This window comes from Macrosteles quadrilineatus, unplaced genomic scaffold, assembly GCF_028750875.1.
Source record: "Macrosteles quadrilineatus isolate MER2022 unplaced genomic scaffold, UCM_ALF_1.0 Scaffold_7__1_contigs__length_78375512, whole genome shotgun sequence".
NCBI classification, from domain to species: domain Eukaryota; kingdom Metazoa; phylum Arthropoda; class Insecta; order Hemiptera; family Cicadellidae; genus Macrosteles; species Macrosteles quadrilineatus.
This window is the reverse complement of record NW_026542600.1, coordinates 34,084,166-34,101,865: the sequence shown is the minus strand read 5'-3', so window position 1 is coordinate 34,101,865 and position 17,700 is coordinate 34,084,166. Positions and strand designations below refer to the sequence as shown.

The 17,700-nt window shown below is 33.7% G+C and overlaps 1 protein-coding gene across 3 annotated transcripts in view; it reads left to right on the top strand.

Moving 5' to 3' along the window:
• The window catches only part of LOC128997790 (protein sex-lethal-like), a 50,650-nt gene that overhangs the window by 21,612 nt on the left and 11,338 nt on the right, over window positions 1-17,700 (top strand). For all 3 annotated transcript variants that reach the window (XM_054423485.1, XM_054423487.1, XM_054423486.1), the window contains exons 3-4: window positions 6,678-6,791; window positions 10,221-10,381. In XM_054423485.1, the coding sequence (XP_054279460.1) occupies window positions 6,678-6,791; window positions 10,221-10,381 (275 nt within the window). The remainder of the gene's footprint in view (window positions 1-6,677; window positions 6,792-10,220; window positions 10,382-17,700) is intronic.

The window sequence follows — 17,700 nt, the reverse complement described above, 5'->3', positions numbered from 1 at the left end:
GATGGTGACGACAACTTAACCAACTAACACTGAAATAATCTTCCTATAGACATAGCCTACTATTGATAATATTTCATGATAAACATGCCCTTTCAAATAGCCTTAAGTGAAAAATAATTATAATAGTTGAAAATTTGAATTTTGTAAATAAAAAAAATAACCAATTTACCAATTTTACCGACATTTCACCATAGATTCTTGGTCCCGGTACTTTTCCCAAGAACCGGTGAAACCGAAATTTGGCATTAAGTACCGACCCATCACTAGTCTCTAAATAAAATAGTATGTCCAGCAGAGCCCTAATGTTACCTCACCAAAAACTTTAAAGATAAGCAGTTCTGCAACTCTCTTAAAGTTAAATAAAATACAAACTTGAGTAATTACAGTAGAACCTCTTTAATCCGAACCCTCGTAGTCCGAACCTTCACTAATACGAATGCCTCATTGCTGTACTCCATACACAGTACAGTAGTTCTTTATTGTATGCTGTATTTATTGATATACACACTGTCATTGTTTTATTGTAATGTACAGTACTGTTTATTCACTTTGTTTACTTATTATTTATTAAATAAACACTGTACGAGGGGGTACCCAAAAATAACCGGAATTTTGTTTAAAATATACATATATTTATTTTTTTTTACAAAACAACCTTATCACCTTCAAAGTTCTCTCCATTGCACTTTATACAGTTATCCCATCGTTGTTTCCACTGTTCGAAACATGCTTGGAACTCCTCTTCAGTGATGGCTGCCAGTTCCTCCGTTGTTTTTTCTTGACATCATCAACGCTGTCAAATCGGAGACCTTTCATGCCCCTTTTCATCCATGGGGATAAAAAGAAGTCGCACGTAGCCAGATCTGGTGAGTAGGGTGCGTGTGGTAGCGTAACCATGGCCAAAAACTGGGCGACAGATATTGCCGTGTGCGCAGGCGCGTTGTCGTGGTGAAAAAACCAGTCCCATGTTTGCCACAAATCAGGTCTTTTGCGACGGATGCTGTTCCGTAGTCTTCTTAAGACAAGATAAAACACTTGATTTACTGTCTGCCTGGTGGAACAAATTCTGAATGGACAATCCCCATCAAAAAAACAAATGGGCATTGTTTTGACACTCAATCTGACTTAACGGCATTTTTTTTGTCTGGGTGATGATGCCGTCTTCCATTGGCTAGATTGTTGTTTGGTTTCAGGGTTGTACCCATAGCACCAAGATTCGTCACCTGTAATTATTTTGGAAAAAAAATCTGGATCGGCTTCAAGTTGCTGTTTCAAATCACGGCAGGCTTCAATTCGACGTTCCTTTTGAAAGTCAGTGAGAGCACGAAGCACAAACTTGGCGGCAACCAAGTAGAAAACAAAATTTCACAGCTGCACGCTATTCACTCAAACTTGCCATTGTAAAAAACGACAAAATCACAAAACAGCACTATCAAAAACTATTACTGCACGGGGACAGAGCACGTCTGGTCAACGCAACAGGCGGCACTGAACTGGCTATAAGCAGCGCTACATGAGCGAAGCGGCAAGAATTTGTACTACGCAAGCTCCGCCCACGGCAGAGCTATTCCGGGAACTTTTGGATACCCCCTCGTATTTTACTTTATAAACAATTTTTTCACTTTTCCCGTAACATTTGCAATCCATTTTAGCTATTGTTATGCAAAAACAACAATATGTTCTGTAATCCAAATTATTCAATAGTCTGAACTACCCCCGGTCCAAATTAGTTCGGATTAAAGAGGTTCTACTGTAATAGCATATTTACTCTCAGTTTTTAAATAAAAAAAGAAACTATTTAGGTAGGGGTGTGCGAAGCAGCAAAAAATTTTCGATTCGAAGCAACGATTCGATTCAAAAGATTTTCGATTCGATTCGATGCAACTCGATTCGAAGCAATACGGTATTTTTCTATTCATAATTGTCAATTGAGTGGATTAACAATAATTAAAATGTATCACATTTGTGTAATACAAATTTTTGTTGATGTGGTATTAGGCCTATTTCATACTTAACATATGAATTTTAGGTGAAAAAATATTTATTTTCAATCATATGTATTAGAATAACTGCTGGAAATACCAGTGAGCTGCTTTACTTGCCTATTTCATAATTTTTACTTGAATTGGCTCAACTGCAAGAAAGAAGAAAATATTTTTTTTATCAAGACATTCATTCTCATTTTAATAACTGTTTAAATAACTAAATAGGTGCCGGTAGCTAAATTACAACAAATTTGAATGGAACTTAATATAAAAAGACCATTAAGAAATAAATTTACATATCACAAGTTTAGGGCCTGTGGACCGGCTTCAGGACTGCAAGCAAGAAGAAAATAAAAATAATATGTTTCCACCATGCAATATGTATCATTCATTCCCTGCCTCCTAACCTCCTTAGTATAATAACCTCACACTTGCATTATTTGTTACATCATCATAAATAAAGAATTATTATTGGCATCAGTAGGCCTACAGCTTTACCTAGGCATTATTTTTATAGGGCCTAAAATAGTAATAGGCTAGAAGCAACATGTCAAGTGGAGAACTCATTTGAAGAAAAGATATTGTGTAAACTAATTTCCTATAAAACTCAAAAACAGTAAATAACATACAAACATTGTTTATGGTATAATTAATAAGGACTAAAAAATGCATATCATGTCATACAGTAGTATAGACCTACTGCAAGAGATTAAAATCCTAAAACAACTGATTTTGATAGCTAATGAATGAAAAGAATTAAAAATCCATAAAATAAAGCCAAACAATATCACAACTAATTAGGTACCCGAAAAGTAACTCTTAAATAATATATAGAAGATTAAAATAATATTAAATCAAGAGACAAGAAAGTTAAATGCTATCTTCTAGCCTAGTGCCCTTGGCAACACAGGTCAATGTTTTTAAACTACCCTCAATGTTTTTGGAACAGCAGGGCCTTTTTCTCTTAAGGAAGGGTAGTAGTATGTCAACAAAAACAATGAATCAGTCTCACCAGCCAGGCCCGGGCAACTATGTGTGAATTCAAGGTCATAGACCCTCCCCCTCCCCTCTTACACCACCCGGTTGCTACCCAGTTGCTTCAATTGCTGACAAAATGCAAGTGATGAAACAAGGGAGTAGAGACAAAGAAATATATTTCTTTATTCAAAAACACAAAACTGTTAGAGATTATTTTCAAAGAAATTAATTCAATGTAATTTGTGAGTTGTAAATATTGTATTGGATCTTAGAAATATATTTTTTTAACCCCATCTAACCAAGATACAGATCTGTTCACTATATCAGATATTTCTTTTGTTTATAATTTATTATGTAAAATAATAAAATATATTTTTAATTAGGTATTGAATAAACAATAAATGATTATACTAGTATGTCTGGATAAATAGACTTTCTATTCTTTTGACTTTGTTTTCTTTGCACTGTTAGTGTTGCGTCACGGCTTTTGTCTTGTTACTCTTATCAGTAGACGACTAGACCTGGCTCTGGCTAGTGGCAGTGCGGCAATTGCTCTGTTGTGTCTTTATTCTTAAAGGTCGCGAGCCAACTTAATTTTTAATTCTCATTTGAACATTTTAATTCCTCTGTAATAATAGATATAATAATATAAAAGTGTTTCTTTGGAAATAAATTATTCTTTTTTTTCTTTTGCCCCAACAAAAATTCGGGGACGGGGACCGGCAGACACCTAACAAAAATACCAAATGAATCAGTCTATAACATTAATCTTACTAGTTAAGTATTAAGTAACAATTTTTCAGACTTATTTTTAAAATGATTTTGGAGTAACCTACCTTGTTTTGGCTAGGTTCACAGTAGTAAAATATTTCACACACTGCTTACATCAAGACAAAAAACAAACCTCTAATCATTTGCAATGTCAAAACAAAAAAATATAAAACTATTAAAGCTATATTTAATGCAAAGAATGTATTAAATAAGAACGCCTTCGTAAAGGAAACGCAACAGCAACGCGCTCCTGTATTGCGGGTATTGCATTGACTTTCTGCAGGCGTTTTTCGTATATGGATACTGACTCCCTCGTGAATCGAATCGTTTTTTGACCACCACTGAATCGAATCGCGATTCGATGCATCGAATCGAATCGAATCGAAATTTCGATGCATTTTCGATGCATCGCACACCCCTATATTTAGGCCTAACTAACTTTGTACAATGTGGAAATCCTAATAAAATTGTGAACAAGTAAATTTCTTTAGACAGATTTTGGGATGGTTAATGTATGTAGCAGCAAGTCAAAAAAGATTCTGCTTTGGGGGACTTGCCCTCCACCATTTACCAACTTCTACTGTTTAGCCTGAGATTACCTTTTTTTGTGAGATCACCTTATGTATAAGTGTCGTGGGTTCGGATCCTGGTCACTGCCACAAACTTTTATCAGTACAGTTCACCTTTGTACTGTACCGGCTCACCCCTTGCTTTGCTGGATACGTTCCACGCACAGATCTGTAGTCTATGTGGACGGGCAAATGCAAGGTTTAAAGAGGCCGCCAACCTCTTTAAAAAAAAAAAAAAAAAAAAAAAAATATGTGTATTATATGTATATATTAGGGATGGTCAAGTCTCGAAATTTCGGGAAATTTTCGGGAAATTTTCAATCTCGTTACACGAGACGAGATTACTTTTTGGCCGAGATTTTTATCGAGACAAGAAAAAAAAAAAAAAAAAAAAAAAATTAAAAACGCTTGCAGAAAGTCAATGCAATACCCGCAATACAGGAGCGTGTTGTAGTTGCGTTTCCTTTTCGAAGGCGTTCTTATTTAATTAATTCTTTTAATGTAAATATTACTTTAATTCTTTTAATGTAAATATTACTTTCATTATTTTAATAATAGTACTTTAATAACATTTGAGAAGTTTTGTTAAGTGTAAGCAGTGTGAGGAATGTTTTATTACTATAAAAAAAGTCAAAACAAGTAACTATTTTATAAAAATTAATATTGCTTTTATTTTATGATTTGTTTTATTTTAGGATAAGTTGAACTCTATCCTAACTGATATCACCATGTTTCCTAATCGTAGGCATTTTTAATAAGTTAGGCGTGATTAATAAAAAAATGTTATGCTGATGTTATTTAATGAAAGATTGTAAATATTCTTGCCTGTTATCATTATTTTAGTATTTAAACAGTCATCTAACAATATTACAAAATCAGGTAAAAATTTCGAACGTGCATTTCCCGTTGTGTATGAGAAGAGAAATCTTGTCTCGATCTCGTCTCGAAATTTTATGAGAAATAAAAAATCTCGTCTCGTCTCGTCTCGAACTAAAAATCCAATCTCGTCCATCCCTAGTATATATTAAATGCTTGTACCATCTGGCAACATTGCCTTTGATCTGACAACATGGCGGCAACTAGAGTTCTGTTACTGCTAGTTGTCACTGTTGTCAACTGAACACAGCTCGTCAATCGTCATTGCTACTCGTGAATTGCAAAGGCAATCTATTTTGGATTATAAAACTATTACGAATGTGAAATAAATAATGAACTTGGAATTATTTATATTAGCTGACTTCAGAGTATTCCAAATAAACTATGATGTGCCACTCTTTACAACCTTCAATGTCAATTGAGTTTAGCATTATAATTAACCTCACTTTTCAGAATCGGTATCGAGTACAATGAAGCGAAGTATCGAGTATCGGCGATTCTTCGATACCACTGGTATCGAAGGTATCGAGAATCGGAATCGGCCCATCCCTACTTAAAATGAAACTTTTGAAAATCGGGTTTTTACACCTTGACGGATTTTGGGTCGTTACAAGTACTGCTACCTGAGTAGCCTCTGTATAACCATGCCCATAATTTCTGTAGCTCAGTACATGGTATACTTGGCTGTTTTGTTGGTTAGAATAGAGTTAAAAAATTTTTTTGTTCTTGTCCTCGGTAAATGGTCTTTTCCATTCCTAGTTATGTTCCGCCATTTTGCAATCGTAACCACCGATAGAGGTATGGACTGCCATAAAACTTGCTAGAGAATACAATGCTATAACAAATTATAAAATAATAGTGGTTTATTTACCTTTACTTTTGTCCCAGTTCAATAAAAGTTGTAGTATCTACAACATGGTTTTGACGCTAGTTGCGTCATGGTAACGTAATTAGCAAGTCGAGAAATACCATGTCATAGCCAGTCGCTTGGACGTCGTTATATTCACACGGACACGGAGATAAACACACACGTACATTCTAAATAAAATAAAAGGTTCTCGTGGACAGAACACAGGCCTGTGATGAACAGTAATTATCAAATTGTACCATCGTGGGAGCCGGCAGGAGAACACTGAGGGCGACGGCGTCTCTGTGATTACACGACCCTTGCACCTTCTTTGGACATAAGACTCGTCCTGCGGGGGGTTGTCTGTTGAAGATAGACTTGTCTGACGAACTTGACATGTTTGGATGATTTTATTAAAGATGAAGTGTGAACTTTTATTTAATTTTTCATTCAATTCGTTATCGCTATCCTGTTTTAGGGCCTTTAAAGTAAAGGTAAATAAACCACTATTATTTTATACTTGTCTTACCAGTTCAGGGGCAAGCCACAACAATGAGTATATAACAAATTATGTCTAACTGGTAAAGTTGGTTGTCGAAAACTATGTTGTTGTCATAAATCACTGTCTTGATATAATTTTGATGATCTTAGGCACTATACCGATGCAGACCTGGATGCACTCTTCAGCGGATATGGAACAATTGTACAAAAGAATCTTTTGTTGGATAAAATAACTGGATTACCTCGAGGAGTCGCCTTTGTTAGGTAAGTTTCAGCTCAGCAATTGTAATGATTCCAATAGGTACCAAATAAATGCTCAATTTGTCAAGTTTTACTTAACATCAATAAACACACCTTTGGTTAAAAGCCTCTTTTTAATAAATTGGTCTAGAATATTTTAAATAATGTGAACCTGCTCTTATAAATGATTCTTTAAAAGCCCACACCATTATGGAAGTTTTCTTATTAAATAGTGATGTGTCGATACCAAGATCTATCGATTCTCGAAACGATACCATTTATAAAGTATTTTTGTGGTAATGGGATGTTTTTTTCCAGTAAAGATGAAAGTAAACTAAACAACATGCAGCCAATGAAAATCTAACAAGTCTATTACGTTAAAACTAGAGGTGTGCGGATAGTGAAATTTAATTTCAGATCGATTTTGGGTCGGTCTGATATTGGGAGGTTCGGATTTGGATTATTTGATGTTGGTTAGTTACAAATTACAAAATATGTGGCAAACCCATAACACTTTAGAACTGTGTAAATAAACATTAATTTCATAATTTGCATTTTAACTTCAACACAATACAATATCTAGCAATCATGATATTTTCAGTCATTGACCTTTATTACACTTCTGGTAGTGCTGTTTCAGAAGAGAAGCACGTCTACAAATTTATAATTATAATTTATGTTCCTGTGGTTGTAAACAAATAATTTGTAAAACAATAAAAGAAGGATAAAATAATACGTAATAGTAGTTTACGCAACGATCGCGTAAAGATAATAGAAATTTAAACTTCTATGAGTTTTGTTAAGACTATTTACGCAAGTTGCGTACACTTCTAAGAGAGGTTGTGTTTTCGTTTATAAACTCTCATTGCCACTGACAGTGATGCAACGAATCATGGTACCAAACACCAATGGCACCGGTCACTCAACCATTAAATTTATCTAACCAGCTGATAAATTGAAGTTTGAAGCATTACAATTTTACTTCTTTTCTCTCAATCCTTGAACCTTATTGGTCCGTTACCTGTGTTGTTAAGTAAAAAAAAAAAAAACAATGCTGTTAAGTAAGTAAACAATGTTGTTAAGTGTACTGTTGTACTTTTAAATTCTAAGCTGAACTGAATGGCTAGTTTAAAAACCAGGCATTGGTAAAGAAAATAACAGCAAGATTATAAAGATAACAAGAAGAAAATGTCAACATTCTATCTCATTGTTCTGTCTCATTGTTCTTCTATTCATTCTTGGGTTTCCCTTCATCAACACATTCAGCAAGTGGCCATGGTTACTAATCACCCTGTTAAAGATTACTAAGCGTTATGTCTAGTTCACAGCAGGAGAGATAACGAAAGCGGTAGGCCAGGCGTACACAGGCTATTTTGAGTCGCGCAACAGTTGCCTGACTAAAATGTTCAACATTGTTTTAAATTGGAGTGCGCACACCAAGGAAACAGTCTAGGGACAGACGGGCAACTGTTGCAACCGATGTTCCCAGGGCCAATTTGCCAGCGAACTGCTCTGCGACTCAATTGTTGCGGGACTGTCCCTCCAGGTTTGGTATCCATTGAACCAAGTGTAGATGCACACACATGCAACTAAATTGTCGCTCTGTCGCTTAGTCTCACCCGAGGAGTTCAACTACTCGTGGCCAAATCTGTCACTAGTGTTTGCTCTCTTTTTGTTGTGTGAAGTTTTTATAAAATTACTTAAATACGAGTTCCGTGATAAGGATGTCAAACAATTAATTGATTAAGTTGACGTGAGACCGCCTTTATATTTAAAGTCATTGAAAGACTGTTCGGATATTAATTTGAAGAAGAAGTTGTGGGATGAAGTGTCCTTGGCAGTTACTAAAGATTGGAACAACCTAACACAAGAGGATAAAATCAAAAATCACAACTTCAACAACAAAGCACATACTATGGCTGTATCATTGAAATCCATTTGGTATTGTTAACGCTGTTAACGAATGTAATGTCTAACTTACGTCTTAAAGACTTTAGATTCTCGACTAAAAAGTTGCCTGTGTGCGCACTCCAGCTCAACTGTTGCTAGACTTCAGAGTCTCCGAGTGGGTTGACTGATAATCGCCTGTGTGCGCCTGGCCTTAAATGTGACCTTGGGCTATCGATCGATATTTTCTTTTCTGCTTCCATTTAATTTTGTCGAATGAACTGTAATGTTTCATAAACAATGTGGAAGCCTACTGCATATCAATAATAGACTGAATTAGAGTTGAATGTACAATCCATTTTAACAAACTGTTACGTTCAATTAAAGTGGTTTAAATACAGTACCTGTAATGTTGATAATCCAATCGGTTGTGAAACAACTAGTTTCGGCTCACAATGGAGCCTTCTTCAGGTTTTACCAAGGACATTGTCACTTCTTCGGAAGAAGAATAAAAAAACATTGAAGTGACAATGTCCTTGGTAAAACCTGAAGAAGGCTCCATTGTGAGCCGAAACTTGTTGTTTCACAACCGATTGGATTATCAACATTACAGGTATTTAAACCACTTTAATTGTATCTTGATAATCCGGAGGCTACCCATTCGAAAAATTAATATTACGTTCATGTTGTATGTTGTTTTGCTGAATCACTGATGAGAATATATATACTAGCCTATTGTAATATATTATATAAATATAAAATTGCATTACCTTGATCGCCAAGTGATCCATGCCAGTCCAAAGAATAGGATTACACACGTTTCGACTTCAAAGCGTCATTGTCAAATCGTACAAAAACTTTTCTAAACCATAACATGGTCACGTCACAGTCTTTCCGACACACACGTACAAAACATATTACCAGGACAAAAATGCATTTAAAGTAGGCCTACTAACTAATTTGTGGTAAACGGTCGACAGATCTGCTCGCATGCCGAGACTCGACTCAACAAGGTTCAAAGGTTTTACTGAATTATGTATTGGACAATGGGTTCTCATGGAAACTTCATCAGCGTCATCCACGATCGCGGCAAAATTATGAACAGCGAACAGCTCCCTTGGTGAGGAGAGGAGATCATAAATTGAAATGGATTTAAAAAATCATCATCTTGATCAGTCACTGAATTTGATTCCTTAATTAATAAAAGTTTAGTTCTTCAAGCTTTTATAAACTGTTTGGGCAGATTCTGGTATTTTTTCGAATTCCCAAGAGTATCTGATATTTTCCATTTCTCACTTTCTGGCTAGAACTCCAATCATGTCCACAATTCACAAAACAGTATCTTCTAGGTAAAATTTAAATTGCCGGTACCAGCATTTCCATACCAGGATAACTTATGAAAATACATCAGATAGCCAATACCTCATAAAATTTGTTCCTGTTAAGTTCTTAAAAATACTTCTAGTAATAGACACATGTTTGGCAGTGGGAGGTTTCCAGTTTTTCCCCCAAGAATAATTGCAAACAATTTTGTGAAACAGTTTTGATGTAGTTTTCCATGAACAGATACAACCGAAGAGAGGAAGCCCAAGAAGCTATAAAACACTTGGACGGACAGATTCCAGATGGTGGAAGTGAGCGCCTGACCGTCAAAGTTGCTGAGGAACACGGCAAACAGAAAGCTGCTTACTTTGCTGGATTTCACGCAGGTTTCGCACAAAGCCGAGGTCCGTAAAACTAATTTATTTTTCCAAACCTACCTCAGCATGTATGGCTTTTAGGCCGCAGCAAACCTGCAGACTAAGCGAATTTCAACTTGTATGATTACATATTTACTCAAATATTTCCATAAATAAGACATATATTTCATAATATTTTCGTCCTATGTATGAGTGTATGTGTGTGTGTGATTTTGTTGAATCATATCTGTGAACATGATAACTCGAGTATTTGTGGTCCGAATTTTTAATTAAGTTTATGAACTAGCATGATCGGACATAGGAACTGGGCTTTACAGGGCAAAAATTGCCATTTTTGACATTCCCAAAGTATTTAAAAACCCAATGTTGAGACAGAAAAGACAACTCTTTTCTAGTGATTTGAAGCACTATGGTGTGGTGCTAATTTGGTTACAGTGTAAATAAACAAAAACTGTAAATTTAAATTGTGTTATTCTTATCGAGAATAAGTAAACTGCTTTAAACATGGTTTATATGTTTGTGGGTTTATTTTTATCAAATCTAACACATTAATTTCATACCAAACCATTTACATTTTACTAAAAACCACCTTTTTCCTACCCTGTAGCAGCAAACCTACTGCTTGTTTAGCTTAATGTTTTTAAAATGGAGGATGATTATGGCATCTTGTAATAAAATATTTGAGTAAAAATCTAGTTGGACAAATGGGATTTTGCTTAGTCTTATTGGTTTGCTTTGACAGAGCTTTTATTTAGGTTTTTTTTTTGCAGTTGTATGACATTTTATTAAAGAATTGTGCAAAACAAAATGTCATACAACTAACAATTTTGTTTCCTTTGTTGTAGAGCCAATGAAATTCATATTTTATCTGTATTCTCTCATCAGCAACAAATATTTAAATAATATATAAAGCCTACAATAAAAACAATCATAAAACCCCAAGAATATAGTACAGTAGAACCCTGGTAAACCAAAATGGTTCCATAACACCAAAAAAAAAAAAAAAAAAACCCTAAGATGATGAGGGGGGGGGTTATACAGGGTGGAACGAAGTTAGTGTTAAAAAATTTTATGTGTTTAACTACTAAGTTTTGGTGACAAAATGGCACCAATTTAAGTTTCCATACCCTCACAGGTAGGGAATAACGGACAATTTAAGATTTTTTCAAAATATTTGTATTTGCTTACATAAAATGGCCATAAGTGCATTAAACATTGTTTTTATTCCAAATTCACTGTCATTTTTAGAATCCTCGTTAAATTTCCAATATGAATAGCACAAATTCATTGAATTCATTGAGATGAAACATCTGCATAAGTCCTTATTTGGCAATGGAAGTTTGAATTTGTGATTTTTTAGAAAAAAGTAATAAGTCTTTCCAAAGTTTTTCTATTCTACACTGGACTCTAGAGAGTGTGAAATATTACTAAAAACCTCTGCAGTTAATCTTTAAAAATTACTATTCGTTTGATTTGTCGTTCTCAAATTTAAGAGTTTCTCTTGAAAAACACGGAATGGCCAAAATCACCTCCCTTTAAAATAACATGTAATATGTATAATATGGCAATAGGGCCTAGCTGCAATAACAATTATATTTGAATAGGGTTTATTGTAATTTTTAGAATCCTTGTGAGATTTATTGTAAGAATATTAAAGATCTATTAGGATTAACATCCATAAAACGTATGTTTTGTGAAAACATGTTAAACTAGTTTTATTTTTTGAATACATTAGGGGTGTGCGAAGCAGAAAAATTTTTTCGATTCGAAGCAATGATTCGATTCAAAAGATTTTAGATTCGATTCGATGCAACTCGATTCAAAGCAATACGGTATTTTTCTATTCACAATTGTCAATTGAGTGGATTAACAATAATTAAAATTTACCACATTTGTGTAATGCAAATTTTTGTTGATGTGGTATTAGGCCTATTCATACTTAACATATGAATTTTAGGTGAAAAATATTTATTTTTCAATCATATATTAAAGTAACCTGTATTGTATTTTTTGATCAAGACATTCATTCTCATTTTAATAACTGTTGAAATAACTACATCGGTAGCTAAATTACAATAAATTTGAAATCCAATAGTCAATGATGGAACTTAATATAAAAAGACCATAAACAAATCAATTAACATATCACAAGTTTAGGGCCTGTGGACCGGCTTCAGGACTGCAAGCAAGAAGAAAATAAAAACAATATGTTTCCACCATGCAATAATCATTCATTACCTGTCTCCTAACCCCCTTAGTATAATAACCTCACACTTATTATTTGTTACATCATCATAAATAAAGAATTATCTATAATTGGCATCAGTAGGCCTACAACTTTACATTACATAGGCATTATTTTTTATAGGGCCTAAAATAGTAATAGGCTAAGCAACATGACAAGTGGAGAACTCATTGAAGAAAAGATATTGTGTAAACTAATTTACTATAAAGCTCTAAAACAGTAAATAACACACATACACAAACACATTGTTTATGGTATAATTAGTAAGGAAACGATCATGTCATACAGTAGTATCACAGAAAACATACTACAGGAGTATGTTTTCTGTGGTAGTATAGACCTACTGCAAGAGATTAAAATCCTAAAACAACTTATTTGATTTTGATAGCTAATGTATGAAAAGAATTAAAAATCCATAAAATAAAGTCAAACAATATCACAATTAATTAGGTACCCGAAAAGTAACTCTTGAATAATATATAGAAGATTAAAATAATATTAAATCAAGAGATAAGAAAGTTAAATAATAACTTCTAGTGCCCTTAGCAACACAGGTCAATGTTTTTAAACTACCATCAATGTTTTTGGAACAGCAGGGTCTTTTTATCGGAAGGAAGGGTAGTATCTTCATAAAAACAATGAATCACTCTCACCAGCCAGGCCTGGCAACGATGTGTACATTCTAGGTCATAGACCCTCCCCCTCCCCCCTCCCCTCTTACACCACCCAGTGGCTTCAATTGTTGACAAAATGCAAGTGACAAACAAGGAAGTAGAGACAAAAAATAAATTTCTTTCTTCAAAAATACAAAACTGTTACAGATCATTTTCAAAGAAATTAATTCATTGTAATTTGTGAGTTGTTAGTATTGTATTGGATCTTAGAAATATCTTTTTTGAAGCCCCATCTAACTTAAGAAAAAAAATCAATTTACTGATGATAACTTTCATAAAATAATAAAACATGTAGGCCTAACCTCTTTGTTGACTTATTTTGCTGATGCCGACCACTAGTGTTGTTTACTGAGTGACAAAAAGGACAATAAGAAAATAAAAGAACAGGATACAGATCCGTACACTAGATCAGATATTTCTTTTGTTTATAATTTCTTATGTGAAATACTAAAATATATTTTTAACTAGGTATGGAATAAACAATAAATAATCTAACTGGTACCTCTCGATAAATAGTTTTTATTTTACTTTGTTTTCTTTGCACTGTTGTAAGAATGATTTTGGAGTAGCCTATCTTGTTTTGGCTAGGTTTACAGTTGTAAAACATGTCTCACACTGCTTACATCAAGACAAAAAACAAAACCTCTCATCATTTACAATGTCAAAACAAAAAATTATAAAACAATTAAAGCAATATTTACATGCAAAGAATTTATTAAATAAGAACGCCATCGTAAAGGAAACGCAACAACAACGTGCTCCTGTATTGCGGGTATTGCGTTGACTTTCTGCAGGCGTTTTTCGTATACGGATACTGACTCCCTCATGAATCGAATCGTTTTTTGACCACCACTGAATCGAATCGCGATTCGATGCATCGCACACCCCTGATTGTTTTTATCGTATGTATTTTAATATTTGTAGCCAATGAGAGAATACAGGTAGGTAACATATGAATTTAACTGGATCAACCACAAAGGAAACTAAATATGTTCTTTATAGGTTATTTGCTGCAATCCTTTTAAATATTCATCATATCTTCATTTTAGGTTTTTACTTTTTTGTTTTTTATGATTTAATTTTTTTCAATTGTTTTATTTAACTAATTATTTCATATTAAATAACTGTAATTCTTATTTTAGCATTTTGTCTCTTGTTAATCATTGTCCTTTACTATAAAGAAACTGATTATAATTTACCTTCTGTGATCTTCTGTCTTGATGTGTCATTTCCTAAATGTGTTTTCAGGACTTTCATCCCATACCAATAATGTGTACATTCTATGATATTGCTGCATATCTTCAACTAACAGTTATGCTTGTATTTTAAGTGTTTGCTTGTGTAACAAAAATGCTTAACTAACACAATGGTCAGCTTCATGTTTTGTGCTAATCATCTAGGTGATGTCCATTCTGGAATTTTTTCTGATGTGTGTTGACTATATATATGTCTAGAATTGAATTATGAATTATAATTTACCTTCTGTGATCTTCCGTCTTGATGTGTCATTTCCTAAATGTGTTTTCAGGACTTTCATCCCATACCAATAATATTCTATGATATTGCTGCATATCTTCAACTAACAGTTATGCTTGTATTTTAAATGTTTGCTTGTGTAACAAAAATGCTTAACTAACACAATGGTCAGCTTCATGTTTTGTGCCAATCATCTAGGTGATGTCTATTCTGGAATTGTTTTCTGGTGTGTGTTGACTATGTATGTAAGAGCTATTCTGTGGTGGCATTACCCACACCCATGTGGCAAGCAGCGCGTAATTATTTAGCATTTTCAGTGGAACCTCTAAACGTATTCAAAAACACCCTCTATTAAACGTTAATTATTAACTATTATGCTGATCTTTGTAGAATATGATCCTATAAAAAGTCAGTTAAATTATGTTGCCTAAATTTACAGTCTTGTTTTTAGATCCATTTGAGACTTAATGAAGAGCTATGTAGTTGAATATCAGGGTGTCTACCAACCGGAAATCCGGTTGGTAGACACCCTGATATTCAATCCGGAAATCCGGGAAAACCGGGAATTGTACTTAATTTTTTACTGGCCATGAAATGTACTGGAATTGTCCTTAAATGTCAGACTATGTCCTTAAATTTTTAATGGGCCATAATTTTATCGCTAGTTGGTTAGGAGCACATAAAAGGTTTATCAGATGTTTGTTTACATTTTCATAATTTATTACTAGAGTAATTATGCAATAAAAACCCCATTAGCAGTCTCAAACCCATTAATATTTTATCACGACAATCAAGTGTCAAGTCAAATACTTCCAAGAACTGTTGACTCAGTAGTAGTTTAGCTCATAAAAGTTGTATCACTTTTATTCCTTTACAAGTATTTATTTATTACTAGGGTAATCATTATTAGATCCAAACATATTTTATCATGGAAATAATAGTTTTATAATGGCTGTTAAATTTCACTTCTTACTTGTACTTCAATTTGGCTGGCCATTGCCTAGTGCCATAAAACTGTTTATGGTTTCATATAAATATGTAACTAATCTTAAACATAACTAAGTTAAACCCTTTTTTATGGATATTTTATCTTTCAATTGACAAAACCAAAAGCATTGTTGTTTACATTAAATTTTTATCACTACGTAGGCCTACTTGGTTTCAAATTATGTCATTGCATTTTCTGTATCTTTGTACATTGTTGGCAGTCAGGATTCAATTTTTTTTATTTCCCATATTTATTTATTGTGTTGTATGCTTTAAGCAATCCAAATCTTATGAACTAGAATGATGATATTGTAGTGACTTTGCTGATATTATAACCTCATTGTTTGTTACTCAGTTTACATAGGCCCTCCTAAATAATTAGGCCTAGGCCTGGGTATTTTGATTCTTTGAAAGTGCTGTAAAATTTACTAAGAAAATGTAACTGAGCCTAAGATAAACTAATGATTGCTATGTGTCGATATTAACTTTGCAGATGAAAAGACAATAATCTTACTCTGTGCTTACTGTTAGACGCTTACCATACCGATTTTGTACCTAGAACCGAGTTACAATAGCCTATATTCATTATGCATTAAAGAGTTTTTTTTTCTAAAGTAGTCGAGAACCTAACGTTGTGCCAGGGCGAATAATGCCAAATTAATCCGCCTGGGTCGGATAAGTTATGTTATGATGTTTCCGTGACCGATGGAGATATTTAGGATTTTGTCGCTATTGCAGGAGACAATGATTGCGTTTTTCTGTTACACTATAAAAGCTGAACCTTAAGTATATGTTTGTTTACTTTCAATAAGTTTCTATTTTGAAATTTAATTCTTGTCTATTATTATTTACTTTTCTCTCTGGAACAACTACAATGAAGAACAAGATTAATACAGTTTGACAAATCAGGAATATTATTCTGTAATCATACCGACAAAGGTCCTTAAATGTACGGGAATTGTCCATGAATTTTTTATCCAGAATGTAGTAGACACCCTGAATATGCACCAAGCTGTTAAAATCCTTATAAACGTAAAGAACCTATGACTAACTTTTGGATTTTGTTTCAAACCTGTAATAACTTCTATTTAATTCAGTTACTTTAAATGTGTACATGATGTTTTTATATTTAGATGTCATTACTTAATAATAATTGTGAAAAAATAAATATAAATCATTGTTTTTGTATTAAATAATTAGTTATTTGTAGGATCATTCTACATAGTTTTTACATAAGTTGTCTCCTTGAAAAATATCTCCTTAATTAAAAATCTTTCCGTAAAAATGGCCCACACTGAGAACATACCCCAGCCATCACTTGATAAAATTATTGCTAGCATTTATTTGCTATGCTTTTGCAATATATTTATTTGAAAAACATTATGCACATAAGATAAAGTGAAAGCACATAAGTTAAAGGAGATTTGGTTCTAAACCATTTGTGAGGTACTTAACTCAATGGAGTTTGGTGTAAACTGATTGAACGGGGGGTGGTGTCTATCCGTCACGGAAATTACTGTAATTAATTATCACTTGCTAGGGGGTCACGGAAAAAATCAAACCTAACCAAAATAAAGTTCCCAGACCTCATCATCGGCTGTAGCTATTGTTGAGAGACCTGGAGGGACCTTAAACTCTTATCCGCCTTCCCAAGATGGATAGAATATGAGTAGTAGTAAAACCTAATATTTAAGTAGGGAATAAATCTGACTTGTTTAAGGAAACGATTTAGTAAAAATCCAATCAGAAAAATGGAAATTCAAAATGGAATCAAAATGGATTCAAAATGGAAATGGAAATGGAAAATCAACAGTTGATGATGCTAACAAGAGCACTGGGGTTTATAAATTATCCTGTAACGACTGCAATAAATTATGAGGAACAAAACTATGAAGATCCACCATCTGGTGTTGAGGATGATGCATCAGGTTCATCGTCAGACAAGGAACCTTGTTTGATGTTGG